The sequence below is a fragment of the Phyllobates terribilis genome, unplaced genomic scaffold, assembly GCF_046119375.1.
Source record: "Phyllobates terribilis strain yellow unplaced genomic scaffold, ASM4611937v1 Scaffold_1__5_contigs__length_1240528914, whole genome shotgun sequence".
In the NCBI taxonomy this organism is placed as follows: domain Eukaryota; kingdom Metazoa; phylum Chordata; class Amphibia; order Anura; family Dendrobatidae; genus Phyllobates; species Phyllobates terribilis.
The window spans coordinates 49,293,296-49,320,013 of NW_027362761.1; the positions used below are offsets into that span (position 1 = coordinate 49,293,296).

The following is a 26,718-nucleotide window of genomic DNA, read 5'->3' on the forward strand; positions in this document are numbered from 1 at the left end:
GATGACTTATCCTAGGGATAGGCCTTCAATAGAAAAGTCCCAGACAACCCCTTTATCAAATTGTGGTTAAATACCTCATATTTTATTCTCTCTTTTCACTGGATACAAATCCTAAATCTTATGTAAAAGGGTTGTCCACTCGGGAGAGCCTCCGTTCCTTTGTCTTTGAGGATTTATGGACGTCATAGAACAGTGGCTCTTGCTGTGGAATCCATTGATTTTAATCAGCACTTTTATTTGCTGCCATATTGTGGTCCGCCACTAGCTAAACTACATATTTAGTTGGTGGAAAAGACTTCCAAAAATTAGTGTTCTTTTATATTTTTCTTGATGAAATATTTAAATATTTGCAGATGGTTCACCTGTTTTCTCCATTTCAGATATTTTTAATTGTGTATTTCAGTTGGATATATTATGCAATGAAGAAATCCTGGGTAAAGATCACACACTTAAATTTGTTGTTGTTACAAGATGGAGGTTTAAGGTAATATTTTGTACCTCTGATTAATTATGTGGGAAATGTTCCCATTACTCCCTTTTGGCTTCCACTTTGATTATTCTTCATAGACTTAAATTCATGTAAAATTTTAAACTAAGAACACATCTGGTGGGTGGGAATATTGACTACCCTCATTAACCTATCTGTCATTAGAAAATGACCTATTCTTTAAATCAGGTTTTTATGTATTTGTTGAAGGGTTAAAGTACTTCAGGTTATGTCTGCCGGATTTGTGCCTGAATTAAAGGGAATGTATGAACAGAAGGTGTGTTTTTATTTTTTATATATATGTCACAAACTGTACTAAAAAAAATAGAAATTTTGCAATTTTCACACTGGCCATGGTGGCTGTTTTAGACTCTAACTTCCTGTTGTTTCAGTCAGGAAACAACACATGTACATAGCCACATTAAACAGACTTTGACCCTATCGTTTGTATTGAAGCATCAAGTCTGTGTGAAGGGAGGGGGAGTAGGGTCAAGGTGGTGGTGGGGGAGTTCTAACGGTAAAAGAATATTACATTTATTGAATAGATTTCTATATTGACTTGGGTAGCCAGATTGGCTAATTAGAAATGATAAAATCTTAAAAGGCAATACCATTATTGTTAGGCTATGAGGGGGGGGCTTAGAAGCAGGACGTTGATATCAGATCTTAGTCTTTGTTCTTAAATATGTAAAGGTGACCAGTTCAAGGAGATGGCTTTTAATATCCTGGGATCACAATTTGTAACAGCTAGTATTATGCCGTATCCTGAAGCTTCCATCTTCTCGTTATGTCCTATTGGTAGCAGGCAGGATTTCTCCCGATTTTGATTGGAAGACATGATTCTAGGACCTGCTAGGTCTATATTGCCCGAGTAAAAGGCATGTCTCCAGCACCCAACAAGACTTGTTTCCTGGTTAAGGTCATTAGAATGATCTACAACATAAGTTTGATTAGTAAAGATTCCTATCGGTGGCTTGACAAGTATTGCAAATTATTAGGGAGACCGTGGGCACCACTGTTTCACTTCTAAAAGTCCATAGGAGGACAGTCTCCAGCACCAGAGAAAAAATGGTTAAAACATAATTTTTAAAAGCATTAAAAAAATATTCGCATTGTTAAAAAAAAAAAAAAAAATGCTATCCATTGGCTTACGCGTTTTGGGTTCATAACTATGAAAAAGGGTTTACCTGAAACGCATAAGCCAATGGATAGCAATTTTTAAATATGCGTTTACACCTTTTTTTCCTCTGGTGCTGGAGACTGTCCTAATTATGGCCTTTTTGAAGCTATTTGACCTTGGAGCCAGCATTTCTTGGATCTCCATTTGGACTATTTGAGCAGTGAGCTGAATCTATTTTTGTCTTTTTCTTGTACCCTTCTTATAGTGACATGTCAGAATTATTGATGGATGAGAGTTTTGGGGCTATCTGATTGCTGAGATGAAAGCGCAGAAGTACTCAGTTAGGTGCTGTGCTTCATTGGCTGTTTTTGGCTTTCTTTGGAGATCCAAGCATTGTATTTTCTATGACACCGTACGTACACTCTTTAAATGTCTGCTGGGCTAAAAGGAACACAGCTGAAGGGGCACAGAGTTTAGCTGAGTGCTTGGCCTCTTTATTCAGCCTCACTTAACAAAACTTTTGACATGTCTGTATTCTGTCAGTTTTCTGAAACTGAAGAAACCATTTAAAAGGTTTAGAAAATCATCTTTTGCAGAAATGCCCTCAACATCTGCATTTAAAGGTAACCTGTCACGTGAAAAAATGCTATTGACCCCTTCACGCCACAGCGAGTTTCCGTTTTTCCTCCCCTTCTTCCCAGAGCCATAACACTTATATTTTTCTGTCCACATGGACATATGAGAGCTTGTTTTTTTTCGGGATGAGTTGTACTTTTGAATGACACCATTCATTTTACCATATAAAGTAGTCAAAAACAGGGAAAAAATTCCAAGTGCAGTGAAATTGTGAAAGAAACACAATTCTGACCTCACAATATGATTCTCCTCATCAATACGATTACGGCGATACCAAGCATGTCCAGTTTTTTTTATTATTATTTTAGTGGTGAAAAAAAAAATCAGTTTGCAAAAAAAAAACATTTATGGGGTTTGTGTCGCCGAGACCCGCAACATTTTTTTTCATTGTCGACGGAGCTATTTGATAGCTTTTTTTTGCGGGGCTAGACTACATGTTTATTAGTACCATTTTGTGATAGATGTGACACTTGATCGCTTGTTACAGCATTTTTTGTGGAATCGCGGTGACTGAAAAAACGTAATTTTGGCGCTCTTGAATTTTTTCTGTGTACGGTGTTTACCGATCGGGTTAATTGTTTTTATGTTTTGATAGGTCAGACATTTTCTGATCTTGGCGATAACACGTGTATTTTTTTTTTAAATGTATTAATATCTTTATTCTTAATAGAGGGAAAGGGGGTTGATTTGAACTTTATTTTTTTTTACATTTTACTTTTTTTTGTTAGCCCCCTTAGGGGACGTGAAGATATAGCAGAAATCACAATCCTTTGAAGCCTGACCACAGACAGGTTTTCAAAGGAGCTCCATAATGACAGGCATGGTGGTCATCAGCTGACCCCTGGCTGTCCTAACAACCCATCGGCGACCTGCGATCACGTCACAGGCTCGCCTATGGGCGGAGTTAATGATACGCGCGCATGTTAAATGCCTTTGTCCGAGATTGACAGCGACACAAGTTAACAATCGCGGGCGGCACACAGCTCCACCCACGATTGTTAGGTGCAGGTCCTGGCTGTAATAATGGGGTGAGCTTGCTGCGGGATCCCGCTCCATACACCCGCTTCTGTCATGAAGGGGTTAATCTGCAGATATGGGGCTAATCTGCAGTGCGGGTTCAGTCATCACTCTGTGTATAGAGAGCGATGGTTGTAACCACGCTCCCTGCCTTGACTGCTGAGTCGGCTGGTTTAAGCTGCCGCTCTCTATACACGATGATTACTGACCCCGCAGCTGCGTCACCCCCGGTGCCTGAAACAGATTATTGCTAGGAGGAATAAACTTAATTTCCACCCGACTATTAACCTACAGGTTAACCCCATATCTGCAGGTTAATAGCATCTTCTTCACATGACAGGTTCCCTTTTAAGTTTGTCTCCTACATGTACCAAGAAGTGTGACCAAACTTGTGATGATGTGCGCTCGGTTACCCATCAAACACTGCTGTTTGTTTTTTTTTTTTGTTGTTGTTTTTAGGATTATGTGCAATGTCTTCCACTGATTTAAATGGAGGCCGTAATGCCAAATATTAATATTTGGTATTTGCTAGTTAAATTATGTTTTCCAGAGTATGGTGCTGTAGTATTAGTTATCTGAACAGATGGATGGACTCTCCTCAATGTCTAGCATACACTGGTGGATAGACCGCACTATAGAACAAGCAGGTTTTCAGCCACTTGATCTGCACTAACTTTGTGAAGTGAAAATTTGGTGTGTTTTTCATTAGACAGTCCCTGGGTTACGAACTACATATATTTTGTTGCTTTGTTCGTAAACTGGATATGTATGTAACTTGGAATAGGGGCCGAAAAAAAAATAATACTCTCCTGACCCCATCAGCCACCTCGCTGCTTGCTGCCTGCCATCTGGTCCTCATATGGGCCAGGACTTATGTCCAAACCTCGGAGGTTACTGCACATCATAACGTTGCGACCTCAACATTGCAAACATGAAATGCAGTGACTTCCGAGGCTTGGACGCGCCTGGAAGTCTTGGAGATGCAGCACACCACATTGGAAAGAGGTGGACTACACGTGGAGCAGCAGGGCTGCTGGAGATTGATTTGTTTTTTGTTTTTTTTCAACTAATACCTCACCAATTGCCCCATTGCTCACCATCCGGTCATTATATTTTCATCATCTGGCACGCCACATCTCAGGCCTCTTCTTAATAGGACAGGACTTACGGCCATGTCCAGGCCTTGGAGTTTGCTGACCTCTGGGGCCTGGACATATCCGGAAGTCTATGAGATGGTGGAAAGAAGAGCACCGGACTGCGGTAGAAGAGGTCAGTGCTGAGGTGGAGTATTTTAGGGTTGTGTTTTTTTTTTTTTTTGGTTTTTTTTTTTGGGAACATTTGACTTTTATAAGTTGGGGACCCCCTGTACTTAAATGCTTTTAAATGAGACACACATTTATATTATAAATTCCCAATATTTCCAAATATTTCATAGTTTTTTATTTTCTAGCTAAGTTAGTTTGCCTTCTCTGACATTTACAACCTAAACCTTTTGCTATTTCAGAAATCACCACTACTGCTGCATTACAGACCGAAAATGGACTTGCTGTAAAAGAACTTAATTGTCCAGTCTGGACAAGGTTTTTGCAGAGACTATCATGGGCACCACCACAGTGCACCACATGACTCGTGACATGTGACCTGTACCAGCGGATTCAAGCCAGAAGATTGTAGCGCAACCACAGGAGAACCTGTTCGCTTCAAAATGTTTCTCTTCCGCAACACAATTACCAGAATTCTGGACAGGAAAAAAATATTTATACTTTTTGTACAAAAAGATAATTTTTCACAACTCAAGACACTACCAGCATGGCGTTTACAAATACTGAACACTTTTCATAGATAATTCATGTCTTTGCTGCAGACTACATCCAGGTTTGTTTTTGAGATGTATTGATCGTCGTATATATTAATAAATATATATATATATCTATATATATAACAGATAGAAAAAAAAAAAGATTGACACCAAATTACCTTAGGTTGCTTTTTAATTGTGAAAAGATTTTATAAATCATTTACAATTAAAACCCTCTTATTAAGTTTACTTTGTAGATACTTTAAAAACAAAATGTTTAGGCTGGTAGCCCAGTGCAGACATTTGAGCCAACATATTTGTAAAACCAATCTGGGGTTGTGATTGTGCAGTTTCCAGAATTTCTTATTTGGTGGAAAATATCACTTGCGGAGATTAGTGATTGGATTATGCATATTGACTGGTGCTTATATTTGTGATTTGTTGCCACAGTGCACTTTTGGCCTCTTGCTGCAATATTATTAGAAGTCCCTCTTCTTGCGCCATATGGTTGTACACCCGTTACTGCTCATCACGTTAGTACAGGCCTGTTTTTGGTCTCGGACAGCATCATTCGCGATCACGATGATCCGTTCCAATTTGAGACCTCGGTGCTAACTTTCTTTTCTCTAGAAATATTGACACGGTACAATACATGTAGTCGGTGAATAACACAAGGAAACTGGCTGACATATGCCTGCTGGTGTTTCACGGTTCCACTTTGATTGGAAGGTTTAAAGTGAACCACATAAGAATGTATTAAGTGAAAACTGAATGCATAAATTCAAGAAACAATCCACATTTTTTGCTACTATCTATTGGATCACTTGAATTTGACATGGTGCTACAAAGAACCCGCTGTTGCTGAAATTCCTAACCTAGCTGTATAGGCCGGCAGCTCCCAAATGGCTGCACCGTCTGCTTATCTGGGATAAGTATGTCATGTTCCCAACTAAAGTGATCTAACTCAACACTGTATAGCTCTGTGTATGTGTTAACCTAACGACCTCAGCAGTGAAATACCATGCTTTTCTGTTTTTTTTTTTATTTTATCGAATGCCATGCCACCAAGTCTACTACCCCCTCTCCATCCGCCATTGTCTGGTCCTTTTTCTGAGTAAGTCGGAAGCAAAAAATGAAATAGGCTAGTTTTGCACTGATCGAGCCAACATTCTGCAGATGGGACACATGAAGGAGATATATTGGATTAATGAAAGCCTCTGTGAGGCACATTGAACTTCAAAGTAAATGTTACATTTAAGAATGGGCGAAGAAGCACTTTTTTGTCAGACTTGATTTGATACATCTGTGCCGTTCTCACACTTGGCCTATTGTACCGGAACGTTTTATTTTGAAGGTGGGGAATTGTTTATCAGTAAAACTTCTTTTACTGCCTTGTGTCTGAAAAAAAATATTTATGTCTTCGCTGTATCCTGCAACAGTGAGACGAAAGGTAGCCAGGTATACATACAGTACAGACCAAAAGTTTGGACATGCCTTCTCATTTAAAAGTTTTTCTGTATTTTTATGACAATGAAAATTGTACATTCACACTGAAGGCATCAAAACTATGAATTAACACATGTGGAATTATATACTTAACAAAATAGTGTGGTACAACTGAAAATATGTCTTATATTCTAGGTTCTTCAAAGTAGCCACCTTTTGCTTTGATGACTGCATTGCACACTCTTGATGAGCTTCAAGAGGTAGTCACCGGAAATGGTCTTCCAACAATCTTGAAGGAGTTCCCAGAGATGCTTAGCACTTGTTGGGCCTTTTGCCTTCACTCTGCGGTCCAGCTCACCCCAAACCATCTCGATTGGGTTCAGGTTTGGTGACTGTGAAGGCCAGGTCATCTGGCGTAGCACCCCATCACTCTCCTTCTTGGTCAAATAGCCCTTACACAGCCTGGAGGTGTGTTTGGGGTCATTGTCCTGTTGAAAGATAAATGATGGTCCAACTAAACGCAAACTGGATGGAATAGCATGCCGCTGCAAGATGCTGTGGTAGCCATGCTGGTTCAGTATGCCTTCAATTTTGAATAAATCCCCAACAGTGTCACCAGCAAAGCACCCCCACACCATCACACATCCTCCTCCATGCTTCACGGTGGGAATCAGGCATGTAGAGTCCATCCGGTCACCTTTTCTGCGTCGTTGGAAGACCATTTCTGGTGACTACCTCTTGAAGCTCATCAAGAGAATGCCAAGAGTGTGCAAAGCAGTCCTCAAAGCAAAAGGTGGCTACTTTGAAGAACCTAGAATATAAGACATATTTTCAGTTGTTTCACACTTTTTTGTTAAGTATATAATTCCACATGTGTTAATTCATAGTTTTGATGCCTTCAGTGTGAATGTACAATTTTCATAGTCATGAAAATACAGAAATTTCTTTAAATGAGAAGGTGTGTCCAAACTTTTGGTCTCTACTGTACGTTTTTTTGTTTAATATAGTTCATATGGAAAATAGTAAATTCTGACAGAATATATGAGAAAATTTAATAAGGATTGGTGGGGTTGAAAAAAAATAAGTTTATAAAATTATTTATTCTATTTTAAGCTTTCTATATTATTTTACCATTGAAAGGGTTTAAGTGGCCAGCTTTATTTACGGGCATATAAAATTGTGAAATGTTTAACAAGCTTCATGTTTTTTTTTTCTTCATCAAACAATAACAGTGAGTCAAAGCATCAGGAATGCAAATGTGCAATAGACTTGCAAAATGCCTAGTTTTAAGTAAATGTTTGTCTTCAGTGCTATGAAAATGTAGGATTTCTTTCCTTTTTTCTCTCTTGATATAAAGGGTGTCTGTCTTTCCCATGCATTTTAAATTGGCTATACAGTGTTGTAAAGGACTTGGCCTATAATAAATCCCATACTATCACTGTACCTGTTGTGCCTTAGAAAATAACTTTTAATTTGTATGCAAATGAGGGAGCAACGGTGCACCGTTACGCCTTCTCATTTGCATATTGGGGCCCTTCCGCTGCTTATGATTGACAGTGCTCGCTTCCCAGAGTGAGGACTGGATGTTGCCGGTGTGTGCACCTGTGACCGGGCATGGACTGTACCAGGCCACGTATGCACACAGTGGCCGGGTGCATTCTTCTCCCGGTCTTCATTCTGTTGATGCCATTCAGTGCACTACTACTTCCAGAAGTGTGGCGAGAGGAGTTCTATTAGTATAGTGATTGGCACCATCAGTAGGAGGACTAGGAGGAGAAAATGCCCGGCTGGGTGCAGACAAGTGCGCATGCGCACACAAGCCGGTAGCATCCAGATAGTGCTCACTCTGGGAAGCGACCACTGTCAATCAGAAATGGGGGAAGAACCCAATATGCAAATGATGAGGCGTAACCCTACTCTTGGCCAAGGCTGCACTGTTCCCCCCTCATTTGCACACAAATTAAGTTGTTTTCTCAGGCTCTGTAACAGGTACAGTGCTAGTATGGTTTTTCATAGGAGCGAAGTTCCCTATAGCCCATTTAAAATGCAATTTGGGCATGACAGACTTTTAAAAAGGTTTTCAGAGACTAATGTACTGATGACCTATCCCTTTAAATCGGTCATCAATGAGATTGGTGGGGATTCAACGCCTAGCACCCCCACTGATCAGCGGATTTCTTCTCCAGCAGCTGTCTGATGTAAGCAATGTGCAGGGTGGAATACAGCCGCTCTGTACATTTAGTATCCGCTGCAGTTAATTTTCCATTTATTTGAACGGGAGACAAACTGTAGCACTTGGCAGCAGCCGCTAAACAATGTACGGAGCAGTTGTATTCCACCCAGCACATTGCTTACAGTAGACTGCCAGCTGATCAGTGGGGGTGTCGACTGTCAGAGCCCAACTGATGTCATACTAATGGATAGGTCATCAATGGTATAGTCCTGGTGGACAACCCCTTTAAGCAATAGTAAAGAAGTGTTCTTCAGTTTTTATTGTCACTCATGAAAATATATTCAAAGAGGGACTCTCCTGATTTATCTGTTCCAGTAAATACTCATCTCTCTTGAAATAACGATGGAGTGTCTTTGCTGTAAATGTATATATGAATGAAGCACTGGATGTTACCACTCTTCAGTACAGTCTGGCACTGTCATTAGAAACTGAATAGCGTCAGACCTCGTAGGTAGGTACACACCTCATTGACGAGGAATGGTAACTCCTTCTTATCAATCCATCTGTACAATTCCAGGAAAAGTAGCCCAATATAATGGTATTCCACAGAGTTTTGAGAGAGGTTATTTCATATATTTACTAAAACAGACATATCAGACCTGCTTTAAAATGTGTTTTTTTGGGGGGCTTTCTTGTAGTCAGAATAGGGCTTAACTATCAGTTAAAAAGTATTAAATAATTTGAGATCCATTTGTTTTATAAAGACTACTATAATGTCATGTTAAACTTAGTATGGTGCTATTCAAAATATTACATCCCTTGTATCCTTTCCATTGCATTACACCTTTTTGTGTAGTTCGAAGGTTCATTCCCCGACAGTATTTTTATCAAATTCATTCACACAAATGAGCATAGTCTTTGTAATAACCTCAGTTTTTTATACTCCAGGATGGGTGATTAGTTCATAATTTGCTTTACCATCTATCTGTGCATGAATAATGTCTGACTGTTAAGTAGAGACGTGTTCTTGTCTTCCTGAAGACGAAAAATAGATCAGGTACACTTTTCAGGTTTCAGCTAATGTACATGGTCCTCAAATGTAATGGTATACTTGAGGTTTTTGCGATGGCTGTATTATTGGATTATTTTTCTCATTGTACGTATAGTATCTGAGGGGTTATATTTCTACCTAAGTCTACTTGGGTAAGCTCATTGTGAATTTTCAATTTCTGTCCACTATGTATGTTTTGGTGTCATTGACACTACACTGAAGACATCACTGATTTGATTCCAGTATTAAAAGTGTATTAAGAAGAAAAATACTATTGCTTTCAAAAACCTTTTAAAAGCCTGAAGAATTTCATGTACTTAAATAAACTTAAAAAAAATGTTCATTTGATGCAGATGTTTTGTTCTTTTTTTCCTAAAAGTTTACATTTTTTTTTTTTAGTTTGTTACTGTGTAAAAGTTGTATCAAATATAGAGGTTTTGTCCATAATGCCTTTGGGTAAGGCTATATTGCTTAATGTTTTTTGATTTCCTACAGTGAAGCTTGTATTCTGTGTTTTGCCAATTAATATTATATGCTTGTAATAAAAGCTAATACAAAAACTATAAAAAGTGTAAAGAAATATATTTTCACTTTTTGTTTTTTAGTTGAGTTTAGCGCATAAGCGGCTTTTTGAATGAAGTTCTCTAGAAAAAAAACCTTGCAAATTTTCACAGACCACAGACTGACACCACATTTCGGGCTGACTCAACAAGGGTGGTGTTATGTATGCCAGCTTGATGAAGAATCTTGGAGGCATATTTTTCTTGACACATTGTACTTTTGTTAGTAGTAAATTTAGGTCGTTATGAGATGCATTTATTCATGAAAATATCCAAAATCTGACTGGAAAATCCAAATTTGACTGGAATAGTTTGCAGACGCCTAGTCGCATTTTCCGAGCCGCCAAGGTGCCAAATTATTATTACTATTGCGTCACTTATTCCATGGCGCTTTACACGTGAAAAAGGGGGTGTATATATAGCAACAACAATTACAAAAACACAACGGCAACTGGTACAGGAGGAGAGAGGACCCTGCCCGCGAGGGCTCACAATCACCAAATCAGCAGAAACCTCAAGTGACCATATTTTAGAAACTACTTTCCTCAAGGGGTGTTATGAACATCTTTAACCCACAAGTGCTTCACAGAATCTTATGGTAATTTGCTGTAAAAAAAATGTAATCCTACATTTTTTTTTTTTTTAAATGTTTCATAAGGGTAACAGGAGAAATTGGACCCCACAATTTGTTGTGCAATATCTTCTGAATTCGCTGGTACCCCATATCTGGTTGGAATCTACTGTTTGGGCGCATGGCAAGGCTCAGAAGGACAGGAGCACAATTTGACTTTTGTAGCGCAATTTTGGCTAGGATAGATTGTGAATGCCATGTCACATTTGAAGAGCCCCTGAGATGTCAAAACAGCAAAAAAAAAAACACAAGTGACCCTATTTTGTTAAATAAACCCCTTGAGGAATTCATCTAGGGGTGTAGTGAGCATTTTAAACCCACAGGTGATTCACAAAATTTTATAGCTTTGGGCTGTGAAAATGAAATATTGCATTATTTCCACTAAAATGTTACTTTAATCCAAAGTTTTAATTTTCAAAAAGGCCTAATAGGAGAAATGAAACCAAATATATTACACAATTTCTCCAGAGTATGCCATATGTGGTTGGAAACGGGTACAATGCAAAGCTCAGAAGGGAAGAAGCACCATATTGGAGTGCAGATTTTGCTGGAATGGTTTGCTGGCGCTATGTTACATTGGCAGAGCCCCTGAGGTTCCAGAACAGCAGAACACTTCCAAAAGTGATCACATTCCTCAACAAATTCATCTAGGGGTGCAGTGATCATCTTGACATCACAGGTGTTTCACAGAATTTTATACCATTGAGCAATGAAGAAAAAAATCCAGTTTTATCACTAAAATGATGTTTTAGACCAGATTTTATATTTTCACAAGGAGCAGTATGCAAAAATGACGCAATAACTTGTTAAGCAATTTCTCCTAAATTTGACAATACCCCACATGTGACTTTACAGTACGGACATGTGTGGGGGCTTTTTGAGTTGAATTTTTTTTTTTTTTGTAGCATTTTGGGGTACATATCACTGTTAAGGCTAGGTTCACATTTATACTTTACTCTACGTTGAAGGGTATGTGCACTTGTTAAGTATTTTGTTGGCAACAATTCTGCATCAAAAACATATCTCTTGGCAGGAAAAATGCTATATAAAAAAGTGTAAAACTGAAAGACTTGAAAAGGAGTATAAGTTTACATGTATACGATGTGTTCACACTGGCCATTAAAAAGACAAAATTTAAGATGGAAACAAAATGAACATCTACCCTGTTATAAGTAAGTAAAAAGCAATAGTGCATAGAAATAAATAGGGTACCTAATAAACACTGTTTTTAATAAAAAAAAAAAAAGTGTAAATGCCCACCAGCTCCAAGGTGTACCCAGTCGAGAAGGTCCTAACCTCTAGTATTAAAACCTTATCATGTGACAAAAATTACCTCAATGTGAATAAGGGCCGAGCAAGACCGGGGCCCAACTGTTGACACCCAGCAATGGGAAGTTGTGTAAATGTAATGGCCAGCTCAAAGAAAGGGAGGCCACACTCTTGCATGCACTGTGTGCAAAAACCTAAGGCAAGACCAAAAGCAATGAACTAGAGTATAAGATGGTATACAGTGGCTTGTGAAAGTATTCACCCCCTTGGCTTTTTACTTATTTTGATATAATGCAACCTGTTTAAATATTTTTGGAATCCGATTTGTGTGTGATGCAACAGCACTAAATAGACTATGTTGGTGAAGTGAGAACAATCGAGTCATAAATGACATCAAATAACTAAAAATTGGCATATGTATTCACCCCTTTTTGTGATGAAGCCCCTAAAAATTTCTGGTGCAAGCAATTACCTTCAGAAGTCACATGCTTAGTGAAATCAAGTCCATCTGTGTGCAATCTAAGTGTCATGTGGTTTGTCAGTATATTATTATTATTATTATTAATTATTATAGCGCCATTTATTCCATGGTGCTTTACATGTGAAAGGGATATATATAGCACAAAGAAGAAAGATGAAATGGCAGACAGACACTGTGGGATTCTGGTTAGTAGGGAGGAGATATCTGGTCCGGAGAGGTAGATCTTTGTGTCATCAGCATAGAGGTGATACTGAAAGCCGTGGGACTCTATGAGCTGCCCCAGGCTGAAGGTGTAGACGGAGAAGAGCAGGGATCCTAGAACTGAGCCTTGGTGGACACCGACAGATAAGGGGGTGAGATGAGGTGGTGTGTGATTGGGAGACCCTGAATGTCCGGTCTGTTAGGTATGAGGAGATCCAAGATAGGGCTAAGTCTGTGATGTCGAGAGATGACAGTCTGTAGTAAGAGGGAATGGTTCACTGTATCAAAGGCAGATGACAGGTCCAGGAGGAGGAGGACAGAGTAGTGCCGCTTGGACAGTTAGTAGGTCATTGGTGACTTTAGTCAGGGCAGTTTCAGTAGAATGGTGCGGTCTGAAGCCAGATTGTAAGCGGTCAAAGAGGGAGCAGGAGGAGAGGTGGGAGGAGAGTTCAGAATGGACGTGTTGTTCCAGTAGTTTTGAGGCGTAAGGGAGAAGTGATATGGGGCGATAGCTAGACAGAGAGGATGGATCAAGGGATGGCTTTTTGAGGATGGGTGTGATCGAGGCATGTTTGAAGCATGAGGGGAAGACACCAGTTGTTAGTGACAGGTTGAAAAGGTGGGTTAGGGTTGGGATGAAGACTGTGGTAAGGTTAGGGATGAGGTGGGGCGGGATTGGGTCAAGTTCACAGGTGGTGAGGTGTGATTTGGAGAGTAAAGAGGAAAGTTAATTGTAATGGTGGAGAAGCTGGTTTTGGAGAAGGGTTTGATTAGATGGAAGGGACTGTGGGGACTTTAGGCAAAAGCTTTGTCTGATGTGAATCTTCTGCATGAAGAATGAGGCAAAGTCTTCAGCTGAGATGAGAGGAGAGGGAGGAGGCACTGGGGGACGGAGGAGAGAATTGAAAGTGTTTAATAGCTGTTTAGGGTTGTGAGACAGGGATGATGTGAGAAATGAGAAGTAGGTTTGTTTTGCTGCCGTAAGTGTGGACTTGAAAGTAGTGAGGGACTGTTTGAATTCAATGAAATGCTCATTGGAGTGGGATCTTTTCCATTTCCGCTCAGCAACCCTGGAGGCCCTTCACAGTTTTTTAGTCAGGTTGGTGTGCCAGGGTGGCCTGTTGAGTGGGTGAGCTGTGGTATGTGTGAGGGGGGCAACCGAATTGAGAGCTGCAGCTGTTGTGGTGTTATATAAAGTGGCAGCAGCATTGGCATCGTGTAATGAACTTATGCCTGTGAGAGGGAGAAGGGATTCAGAGAGTGAGTGTAGGTCAAGGTGTTTGAGATTTCTGCGACGGTGTGCAAGTTTGTGGAGTGGGGATTGTGGACCTGGAGAGGGAAGAGAATGTGAGTAGGTTGTGGTCAGAAAGAGGGAGAGGTACACACCTTTTCTGAAAGGCCACAGAGACTGCAACACCAGTAAGCAAGAGGCACCACTAACCAAACAACACCTTGGAAGACCAAGGAGATCTCCAAACAAGTCAGGGACAAAGTTGAGACATACAAGTCAGTGTTTGGGATTTTTTTTATTATTAATTAATTAATTACTTATTATTATAACCAATCTCTAATGATCCCCCCCCAGAGCACCATCAAATCCATTATCATCAAATGGAAAGAACATGGTACCACAACAAACCTGCCAAGAGAGGGCATTCTTAGCCCGGAGCGCATTAATCAGAGAGGCTGCACAGAGACCAAAGGTAACCCTGAAGGAGCTGCAGAGTTCAAAGGCAGAGGCTGGAGTGTCAGTCCATATGACCACAATAAGTGATGCACTCCATAGGGGTGGCCTTTATGGAAGAGTAGGCATAAAAAAGCCTTTACTTACACACAAAAATTGTTAGGTTGTTTTGAGTTTGCCAAAAGACATGTGGGAGACTCCCCAAATGTATGGAGGAAGGTGCTGTGGTCAGATGAAACCAAAATTGAACTTTTTGGCCAACAAGGTAAACACTATGTCTGGTGCCAAACCAACACAGCTCATCACCCCAAGAACACCATCCCCACAGTGAAATGTGGTGGCAGCATCATGTTGTGGGGATGTTTTTCAGGAGTAGGGACAGGGAAAATGGTCCGAGTCGAGGGGAAGATGGATGGTGCAAAATACAGGGATATTCTTGAGCAAAACCAGTTTCAGTCTGGGCAAAAATCCCAGTGACAACATGTGGAAAGCTCATAGAGACTTATTCATAGCGACTTGCAGCTGTAATTGTTGCAAAAGGAGGCTCTACAAAGTATTGAGTTTAGGGGGTGAATAGTTATGCACCCTGAAGTTTTCAGTAATTTTGTCCTATTTGTTTGCTTCACAATGAAAAGAAAACCAAATGCTCACAGTTGTAGACATGTTCTTTACATGAACTGATGCAAAACCTGTAAAATTCCAGGTTGTGAGGTAGCAAAACATGAAAAATACCAAGGGGGTGAATACTTTTACAAGCCTCTGAACATGCAACATGTAGGAGCATGTTCTCACTGACCATTAAACAGACGAAACCTAAAGTTTTAATGCTAGAGGTTAGGACCATCCCGACTGGGTACACCTTGGCGCTGGTGGGATGGCTTTTATGCTTTTTTTTTTTTTTTTAAATCAAAAACGGCGTTTACGAAGTACCCTATGTTTTTTATATACGCTATTGCTTTTTACTTACTTATAGCAGGGTTTATGTTCATTTTGTTTCTATCTTAGGTTTTATAAAAAAAAACATTGATTTCTGCGTGTTTTTGGTGCATTTTTTCCCATCTAGAATGGGTGAAAAACACTGAAAGAATTGAAACTGCTTTAAATTTGCAAGGTAAAAAAAGCAACATGTGCATGAGATTTCAGAAATGTTCACTCTACAGGGACAGAAGAATGCTGCATTTTTCATGTCAAAAACGTGGGAAAACACGTTAACAATATATTAACATACCCTAGACCTCTAAAATACATGATTCAGGTGGAAACCCTGATGGATCCATTCACTATAATGAGGCAGGCGGAGTTACTGTGGTCTTTGGACAGACTTAAATAGTTTGCAATTTCAAAAAAAGGCGCTAAAAGAAGTAAAAAAAAAAACGCCCCTGAATGATATTTGTGACTGTCATTCCATTGATTGAATACACCACGCTCTCTTTTCATCTTTAACCCCTTTACTCCTGAAGGTGGTTTGCACGTTAATGACCAAGCCAATTTTTACAATTCTGACCACTGTCACTTTATGAGGTAATAGCTCTGGAACGCTTCAACGGATCCCACTGATTCTGAGAATGTTTTTTCGTGACATATTGTACTTCATGATTGTGGTAACATTTCTTCGATATAACTTGTGTTTATTCGTGAAAAAAATGGAAATTTGGCGAAAATGTTGCAATTTTCATACCCTTGAATCAGAGAGAGATATCACACAAAATAGGTCATAAATAACATTTCCCACATGTTACTTTACATGGTTTTGGAACCAAAATGTTTTTTGGTTAGGACGTTATAAGGGTTAAAAGTTGACCAGCGATTTCTCATTTTTCCAACAAAATTTACAAAACCATTTTTTATGGACAACATCACATTTGAAGTGACTTTGAGGGGCCTTTATGAAAGAAAATACCCAAAAGTGACACCATTCTAAAAACTGCACCCCTCAAGGTGCTCAAAACCACAGTCAAGAAGTTTGTTAACCCTTCAGGTGCTTCACAAGAATTTCTGAAATATGGAAAAAAAAAAATGAACATTTAACTTTTTTCACAAAAAATGTTACTTTAGACCCAATTTTTTTATTTTTGCAACCGTAACAGGAAAAATGGACCCCAAAATTTGTTGTGCAATTTTTCCTGAGCACCCCAATACCCCACATGTGGGGGAAAACCACTGTTTGGGCACATGACGGGGTTCGGAAGGGAAGGAGCGCCATTTGACTTTTTGAATGTTAAATTTGCTTGAATTAGCGGACGCCATGTCGCGTTTGGAGAGCCCCTGATGTACCTAAACAGTGGAAACCCCCCATAAGCGACACCATTTTGGAAACGAGACGCCTCAGGGAACTTATCTAGATGTGTAGTGAGCACCTTGAATCCCCAGGTGCTCCACAGAAGTTTATAACATTGAGCCGTAAAAATAATAACATTTTCACATTTTTCCCATAAAAATGTTTTTCAGCCCCCAATTTTGCATTTTCATAAGGGTAACAGGAGAAATTGCACCATCCAATTTGTTATGCAATTTCTCCGGAGTACGCCGATACCTCATATGTGGGGAAAAAACACAGTTTGGACACACGGCAGGGTTCAGAAGGGAAAGAGCACTGTGTGACTTTTTGAACACAAAATTGGCTGGAATCGAGAGTGGACGCCATGTCGCATTTGGAGAGCCCCTGATGCGCCTGAACAGTGGAAACCCCCCCACAAGTGACACCATTTTGGAAACTAGACCCCTCAAGGATTTTATCAAGGGGTAGTGAACATTTGAACCCAGAGTTACGACGCAGAATTTGATAGGTCATCATATTGAATAAGTTTTCATTAGTCTTGAGCGCAAGTGCTCGTTACTTGAGTTTGCATCGGGTACTCTGGTTTTCACCAAGTATCGTGGGTGCTCGAGTCCCCGTCCTGCATGTTTCACGGTTGTTAGACACCCAGAAAAAACATGCACGGATTGCTGTGCATGGCAGGCAATCCCCCCATGTTCTTTTTGGCTGTATAACAGCCACGAAACATATGGGGTGGAGACCCGAGCAAGTCACTTGAGCACCCGCGATACTCTGTGCATACCCGAGCACCCAACGCAAACTCAAGTAGCAATCACTTGCGCTCAACACTAGTTGCCATATTGTCAAAAATTTTTTAATTCTTTACTTTTGAAAAAATCTCAACCCTAATACAACCCTAACACAACCGTAACCCTAACCCTAGTGTTTATTTTTTACATTGTTCCTCATGTGGTATAAGTGATTAGACCACTTTATTCTTCGGGTCGGTGCGATTACAGCGATACCAGATTTATATCGGGTTTTTATGATTGACAGCTGTCACACACTAGAAAACCTTTTTTTTTTTTGCAAAGACTAGTTTTTGCATCGTCATATTTTGAGAGCTATAATTTTTCCATATTTCGGCCGACAGAGTCTTATAAGGGCTTGTTTTTTGTGGGACAAGTTGACCTTTTTATTAGTACTATTTTTGGGCAAATGACATTTTTTGATCGCTTTGTACTAATATTTTTGGGAGACAGAATAGACAAACCAACAATTCAGGAATTTTTTTTTTTTTTTTTATGCCGTTCTGTTTGTGGCAAAATTGATAAGGCAGCATTATTCTTAGGGTCAGTACATTTACACCGTTACCACATTAATATAGTTTTTTTATGTTTTGGCGCTTTTACACAATAAAAACTATTTTATAGAAAAAATAAGTTTTTTTGCATCGCTTTATTCTGAGAGCTATAACTTTCTTATTTTTTGGCTGATTGAGCTTTATGGTGGCTTGTTTTTTGCAGGACAAGATGAGGTTTTGAGCGGTTCCATTTTTATTTACATTCGTCTTTTGGATCGCCTTCTATTCCATTTTTTGTTTGGCAGTATGATGATAAAGCATAGTTTTTTGCTTCTTTTTTTATTTTTTATTTTTTTTACTGTGTTCACTAAAGGGGTTAGCTAGTGGGACAGTGTTATAGGTCGGGTTGTTCCCGATGCGGCGATACCAAATTTATTTATTTATTTTTTTTCATAATAATACAGTGGGGAAAAAAAGTATTTAGTCAGTCGCCAATTGTGCAAGTTCTCCCACTTAAAAAGATGAGAGAGGCCTGTAATTGACATCATAGGTAGACCTCAACTATGAGAGACAAAATGAGAAAACAAATCCTGAAAATCACAGTCTGATTTGGAAAGAATTTTTTTTCTAATTTTGGTGGGAAATAAGTATTTGGTCAATTACAAAAGTTCATCTCAATACTTTGTTATATATCCTTTTTTGGCAATGACAGAGGTCAAGCGTGTTGTGTAAGTCTTCACAAGGTTGGCACACACTATTGCTGGTATGTTGGCCCATTCCTCCATGCAGATCTCCTCTAGAGTAGTGATGTTTTGGGGCTGTCGCTGGGCAACACAGACTTTCAACTCCCTCTAAAGGTTTTCTAAAGGGTTTAGATCTGGAGACTGGCTAGGCCACTCCAGGACCTTGAAATGCTTCTTATGAAGCTACTCCTTCGTTGCCCTGGCAGTGTGCTTGGGATCATTGTCATGCTGAAGGACCCAGCCACGTTTCATCTTCAATGCCCTTGCTGATGGAAGGAGGTTTGCACTCAAAATCTCACAATACATGGTCCCATTCATTCTTTCATGTACACAGATCAGTGGGGACACAGGCTACCATCAGTAACACACTACGCCGCCAGGGACTCAGATCCTGCAGTGCCAGACTTGTCCCCCTGCTTAAGCCATTATATGTCCGGGGCTGTCTGAAGTTTGCTAGAGAGCATTTGGATGATCCAGAAGAGTATTGGGAGAATGTCATAAGGTCAGATGAAACCAAAGTAGAACTGTTTGGTAGAAACTCAACTCGTCGTGTTTGGAGGAGAAAGAATGCTGAGTTGCATCCAAAGATCACCATACCTACTGCGAAGCATGGGGATGGCAACATCATGCTTTGGGGCTGCTTCTCTGCCAAGGGACAAGGACGACTGATCCGTGTACATGAAAGAATGAATGATGAGATTTTGAGTGCAAACCTCCTTCCATCAGCAAGGGCATTGAAGATGAAACGTGGCTGAGTCTTTCAGCATGACAATGATTCAAAGCACACCGTCAGGGCAACGAAGGAGTGGCTTCGTAAGAAGCATTTCAAGGTCCTGGAGTGGCCTAGCCAGTCTCCAGATCTAAACCCTATAGAAAACCTTTGGAGGGAGTTGAAAGTCCGTGTTGCCCAGGGACAGCCCCAAAACATCACTGCTCTAGAGGAGATCTGCATGAAGGAATGGGCCAACATACCAGCAACAGTGTGTGCCAACATTGTGAAGACTTACAGAAAACGTTTGACCTCTGTCATTGCCAACAAAGGATATATAACAAAGTATTGAGATGAAATTTTGTAATTGACCAAATACTTATTTTTCACCAAAATTTGAAAAAAATGTCTTTCCAAATCAGACTATGTGATTTTCAGGATTTGTTTTGTCATTTTGTCTCTCATCCTTGAGGTCTGCCTATGATGTCAATTACAGGCCTCCCTCATCTTTTTAAGTGGGAGAACTTGCACAATTGGTGGCTGACTAAATACTTTTTTTCCCCACTGTAGACATAAAGGCACCAAATGATTATACTAGGAGTAGAGAATGGTTATCTTGAAAAAAATATATATGTATGAAAATATACCATTAGGTAAATTAATAAAATATTAAAAACAAGAAGCCATATGAAGTTAGTTCATGTTAAAAACTGATTGTGTAATCTGTGCAGACAGAAATAAACGATATTCAGTATTAAACATATCTATTTCCATACAATTATTACTTCCTCGGTTAGTAGGTCCATGCATATTATAAAGTTGCATTTTAACCCCTTAGTGACGGAGCTAATTTTGACCTTAATGACCAAGCCAAACTTTACAGTTCTGACCAGTGTCCCTTTATGAGGTAATAACTCTGAAACACTTCAATGGATCCCACTAATTCTGAGGTTGTTTTTTCATGACATATTGTACTTCATGATAGTGGTAAACTTTGTTCGATATGAGTTGCATTTATTTGTGAAAAAATCAGATATTTGGCGAAAATTTCGAAAATTTCACAATTTTCAAACTTAATTTTTATGCCCTTAAATCAGAGAGATATGTCACACAAAATAGTTAATAAATAACATTCCCCACATGTCTACTTTATATCAGCACAATTTTTGAAAGATCATTTTTTTTTTGTTAGAAGGTGGATTTTAATTACCAGATGTCTAGATTTGTTAAGTCAGGAGAAATGCATTATTATCTTTGTGTTGACTTTTGAATTTGTGACTTGGTGGTTCAAGAAGGACAGACTAGTATTTGTAAAACCCTGAATGTTGTCATTTGAGTTGATATTTATTGCAACTTATTGTATGGAGGAGAGGGACTCAGGGTTGGGGAACAATGATGTTTGTTAATATGCTAATTACATATTGTACTAGGCCAGCTAGTTTATTCATTTACAGAGCAGAGGGCTGCAAACTATGCAAATTGATTAAATGCTCAAACAATTAGACATGAGCACTGTACCTTCCCCCCCGACCTCTGAATGATGACCTGAGCCACAGATGTACATATAAACAGGGATTTCTATTGTGCTGAAAGGAGAATCAGAGAGACTCTTCAGGACAGCAGCTTGATAGCATGGCTCCATCCTGTGGGACACAGATTTGGATTCTACAGGATGCCAGCCTAAGGGAACACTGCCCTGGCTGGAAGCCAGGCCTGACCATGAACCAGGATTGTGACCCTCCAGTCACCTGGCCCCTGGATATGTTCAGAGAAGCCAGGGTGGGACCCTGGGGTCTCCTGGCCTTGTACCTCAATGGACTGTCAGCTTCCTAAGCTTGCTGCTACCTCCTCTATGCGGGTGCCCACCCAAAGCGGGGTGCCACTGGTTAAGGTATTTGACCCTAGAAGTCCCAAAGTCACAGTTGCTCTATTCCTGGCGGGCCAGCAAAAGAATGAGACTGTGTAATTTTGCATCATCTTGGGGATTTGCTGGGATTGTTCTACAGGGTGGGCCATTTATATGGATACACCTAAATTAAATGGGAATGGTTGGTGATATCAACTTCCTGTTTGTGGCACATTAGTATATGGGAGGGGGAAAACTTTTCCAGATGGGTGGTGACCATGGCGGCCATTTTGAAGCTGGCCATTTTGGATCCAACTTTATTTTCAGTGGGAAGAGGGTCATGTGACACATCAAACTTATTGATTTCATAAGAAAAACAATGGTGTGCTTGGTGTAATGCAGCGCCTTACTGCATTGCTAAAATGTCCAGGGGGTGTGTTCTGGCTGACCATGTACCTCCCCTCAGGTGAATGATCACATGACTGTGACATCATCACAGGTCCTATGTGCACAGACTGATATATAAACCTTGGTAGTTTTGAAACAGGTGGGAAAGGCATGACGCCTGATCCCTGTGTGTGGGACACCATTAGCCTGGAGAGGCTGGAAGAGAGAGGCCTGGTGAGGCAAGAGGCTAAATCCCTATGTTTGGGACGCAGTAGCCCTGGAAGGTACGTGGCTTGGAGACCACGGCTGGGAAGCCTTAAAGCCACAGCTGTGGCAGAACAGAGCTGAGAGAAGCAGCTAAGACCCGGCAAAGGTAAAAATGGTTCTTTATATGGACATTGATGTTGTACCTTGCTGAAGTCTGTATCTAAAGCCAAGCGGGCATATCTGTCACTGGAAAGGCTCTAGGACATTACATGTGTAACATGCCTGCGAGCCACTGAGATGGACTGTGTTATAAGCAGTTTATGACGTGTAATAAACTGCTGGACTTTAGTTTACTGGAAAACGTGGCTTGTGTGCTTTAATTGACCCGGTGAAGTGAGTGCCCCCCAACATGATCAATACCGCTACCTTACAATTGGTTAGAGAATGCGGGCAACTGCAGCCTGGTTGCTAGGGGTAACGGCACAGGACGACGAACGTGGATGCAAGCATCTTGCTGTGGCTCGGTGGGGTCATGAAGATTAAACCATCTGGCTGTAACTCGGCGGGGTTACGAAAATTGTCGTCGCACTCAAACCTGGTTTGCTGTGGCTCGGCGGGACCACGAAGATTAAAGCATCTGGCTGTAACTCGGCGGGGTTACGAAAATTGTCATCGCACTCAAATCTGGTTTGCTGTGGCTTGGTGGGGCCACGAAATTTTTTCCGGGGAGAGCGGTGTGAGCAGTATCCCCAGACAGAATGGAGAAGGGGTTAAATGACCGGCTGCAAATGCTCTTCAACAAAATAGAGTATCCTGAAGAAATGCAAGAGCTGATAAAGATGGCTGTGAAGGGAGCAGCAAATGAGACTGAAGCTGTTGAGCGATTAAAGTGCCTGCAGCAGGTATTTGAAAAACAACAGCAGGTATTTGAGAAACGACAACAGGACTTGCAGCAGGTATTTGAGAAACGACAACAGGACTTGGTGCAGGAACGGCAGGAGCTGTTGGCACCTTACAGAATGGTGGCAGCGAACCATTCCTTGAGTTCTCCTGTGGCGCTGGTACTATCCCAGAGTGCCCAGGGAGGTAGTAAGAGATGTTGTGAACTGGGTCCTAAGACTGTTGCGGGGTTTTTTGTTAAAGTACTCCCTTTAGGTGTGGTTGTCCAAAAGGGGGTGGAGTCTAAAAAGGGGGCGGATTTTCAAAAGAGCGTGGAGTATAGAAAACCTAAATTTGTTACTGATTGTGGGTTGGTATGGCCTAAAAATGACAATTTGACCGTTGATAACGGGGTAGCTCCACTAGAAGGGGTTGACGTCAAGGTGGGAGGTGATTTGCTGGTCCATGACACCATAGGGAGTGACACAGACCCCACAACTGACGGTGATGCTACGAAAGTAGAAAGAGAGTTCAGTCAGGAGGGGTTAGATGAGGGGAGAAAGTCCCCCTCTCGTCATCGACGTCGTAAGGGCCACAAAAAGGTTGCTCTTGTAGTCTTTGCTAAAAGTGAAAATAAAGAAAATGTAATGCTGTGTGCCTTTGTTCCAAGTGTGGATCCTCCTTTAGAGACAGAAGAGGAGGTGGCGTTGCCAGTAGCAACCTCCGGTACTGTACTGAGACAGAGGGATCAGGATCTGACAGCCCTGAAAGAGGAGGTGGCCAGTCATGACCAAGAGCTGGAGCCTATCAGGCAGCAGTGTCAGAGTGATGGGCAGCAAAAACTGGAGGAAAGCAGCGAGGAAATCAACAAATGGAAAGGGATGTTCCAGAAAATTAAAGAGGACCTCCGCAGAACCCAAGAGGAGGTTGTTCGGTTGCAGTTTGACAAAGCGATGTCTGAAGATGAGCTCTGCGAGATGAAAGATCATTTCTCCCTGGTACAGTTAGAGCTGATGCAGGAGAAGCAAATGCTGGATGAGGGTCTACTCCAGAGGGATAGGGAGCTATCTGCCTTAAAAGGGGCGCTGCAGGTTGAAGTTTCTGGACGTGATCAAGACCTAGAACGACTGCGCGAACAGTTCAACCGGGAGCTGTGTGAATCCAAGAAGGAGCATGGTGAACTAATGAGGGAGCTGCAGCAATTCCAGGACCAAGTAAAGCCTCTAATGCATGAGAAGGAGCGGCTGGTGGACTCTGTACCAGCGAGACCGGGAGCTATCCACCCTGAAAGAGGCAGAAATGAGGCATGAAAAGTTCAATAGGGAACTGCAACAAACTAAGAGAGACTATGAGGATCTCCTCAAGGTTAAGGAAAAACTAGAGGATGATTAGGCGGATGCAGAGCACAGGCGCCAAGTTATTGAGACCACTCTGCAGGACACCCGTGATGTAAATGATGATCTCCGCAGAAAGACCCTAGGTCTGGAAGCTCAGGTGAAGGAGCTGCAGACGTTCTGTGATAATCTCCAGAGGGCAAAGACGTGCCTTAAGGAAAGAATCAGCAAGATGGAAGCTGAGCGGAAAAAGATGAAGGAGTCTATCGGAGAAGCCACAGACCAGGGCCAGGAGTTGGCCACTGGAGATGGGAGGTTTGAAGCAAATACCTCCTCGAATAAGGTGAGCTCGGATGATTTGGTAGATGTTAGAGCCGAGATCAAGGAGCTCAAGGAGATGCTACAAGCCCATTTGCAGCAAGAGAGGTTTGAGAGACTGGCTGTTGAGAGCCAAGTCGGCGCATTGGGGACAGAGAGGTCTGAGAGAACTCTACTGTTAAAGGAGCAGTTGAAGCAGGAAGAGCTTCAGAGATGGGCTGCTGAGAGGCGAGTAGCTGAGCTAGAGGAAGAAGTTTTCGAGCTCAAAGGTGGCCTGGCAAAGTATCACTCAGTGAATGAGGCCTCCTTGGAGAAGGAAAAGGGCAAACAAGTTGCACTTACTCCTTTATACCATGAGAAGGTGGACCTGAGGAGAGCTAAGAGAGTGTTAACAGAAGATAAGTATGAAATGGAAGTGGTCAAGATGAAAATTCTTGAATTTGTAGCTGTGAGTCAGCTCAGGGGAAGCATACACGGTGAAGAAGCTGAAAGTCAGTTGCCCCTGAAACCTGAGCCAGATGATCGATTGGAGACCACTGGTGAGACAGGAACCTCTCGGTACAAGTCCCTCATAGATGTACCTGAAGATTTGAGAGAAGAATGCACCAGAGAGTCAGTGCATGAAGAGTTTAAGAAGGCCGTGGGAGCCTGTAAGGTGTACTCAACCTCAGAAGCTAAACAGCTGGCGGTCTTGTCCACGACCGAAGTCACAGTGAAGAGGGTGGCGATCCTAAGTGACATGCACTGGCGATGTATTCCCACGAAGCGGTTTCTCCGGTTGAAGACGGAACAAGCTGTTAGACAACTGGAGCTTATGAGAAAAGCTCACAGTCTGCGGGAAGAAGTCACCCGGGTGCCTCATGTTCTGGTCAGAAAGCTCATTGGGAGAAATGGCCAAGCCATGCAAATGATGGTAAAGAAGTCTGGTGTGATGAAAGTAAGCAGTCCACGTGATCGTCAGGACTGGATACCAGATGAAGATGGCATGGTGTCATTCTCCGCTGTAGGAAGAAAATCTTGCATATATACGCATGCTGATGGAGTACCGAGTGACCTACCTGCGAGAGGTAGAACAGTTGAATCTCGCCAGACTGCGAGTGGAAAGACAGCATCGCCTGGGCGGCAGAAGGTGTCAGCCGTCTAGAAATTGTGAGACCAGACGGAGAAAGGGCCCCCTAAATAACAGAACAGCTACAGCTGAAGTTAGGGACCTTTCAAGATGTCCTGAGGATAGTGGGCGTGGGTTTAGAGGTAGTGAGACCTCCAGTAACTCAGGTCCGAGAGGCCCATACAAACGACCCAATAGAGTACGAGACCAAACGGAGTCAGACCGGACCTTAGATACAAGGGCAAGTGAGTTACACTGCTGTATTGACCGCTGGGAGCGGGGGAGGTCTGACAAGGTTACGACTGACCACTGGGAGCGGGGGAAGTCTGACAAGGTTACGACTCGGAAATGTGACTTGACGAAATTAGTGACAATGACAGATGGTAGGTTCCTAAGGAATGGGCTAATGTTGATGACTAATGTTCCAGGGGCTGAGCAGCGCAATTGTCAAGTACATGGTCTCTGTGTGAACTGTGGGTTATAATGTGATTGTGTATATTATGTGTTCAACCCCACAAGTTTGAACAGAGGGGGGATATGTAATGCAGCGCCTTACTGCATTGCTAAAATGTCCAAGGGGTGTGTTCTGGCTGACCATGTACCTCCCCTCAGGTGACTGATCACATGACTGTGACATCATCACAGGTCCTATGTGCACAGACTGATATATAAACCTTGGTAGTTTTGAAACAGGTGTGAAAGGCATGAGGCCTGATCCCTGTGTGTGGGACACCATTAGCCTGGAGAGGCTGGAAGAGAGAGGCCTGGTGAGGCAAAAGGCTAAATCCCTGTGTTTGGGACGCAGTAGCCCTGGAAGGCACGTGGCTTGGAGACCACAGCTGGGAAGCCTTAAAGCCACAGCTGTGGCAGAACAGAGCTGAGAGAAGCAGCTAAGACCCGGCAAAGGTAAAAATGGTTCTTTATATGGACATTGATGTTGTACCTTGCTGAAGTCTGTATCTAAAGCCAAGCGGGCATATCTGTCACTGGAAAGGCTCTAGGACATTACATGTGTAACATGCCTGCGAGCCACTGAGATGGACTGTGTTATAAGCAGTTTATGACGTGTAATA

The 26,718-nt window shown here is 41.5% G+C and overlaps 1 protein-coding gene across 1 annotated transcript in view; it reads left to right on the forward strand.

The window, feature by feature from the left end:
• The window catches only part of PCGF3 (polycomb group ring finger 3), a 141,903-nt gene extending 135,317 nt beyond the window's left edge, over positions 1–6,586 (forward strand). Inside the window, exons 8-9 of the mRNA XM_073651805.1 lie at positions 404–484; positions 4,765–6,586. Coding sequence (XP_073507906.1) covers positions 404–484; positions 4,765–4,812 — 129 coding nt within the window. The 3' untranslated portion in view covers positions 4,813–6,586. The remainder of the gene's footprint in view (positions 1–403; positions 485–4,764) is intronic.
• The last annotated feature ends 20,132 nt before the right edge of the window (positions 6,587–26,718 follow it).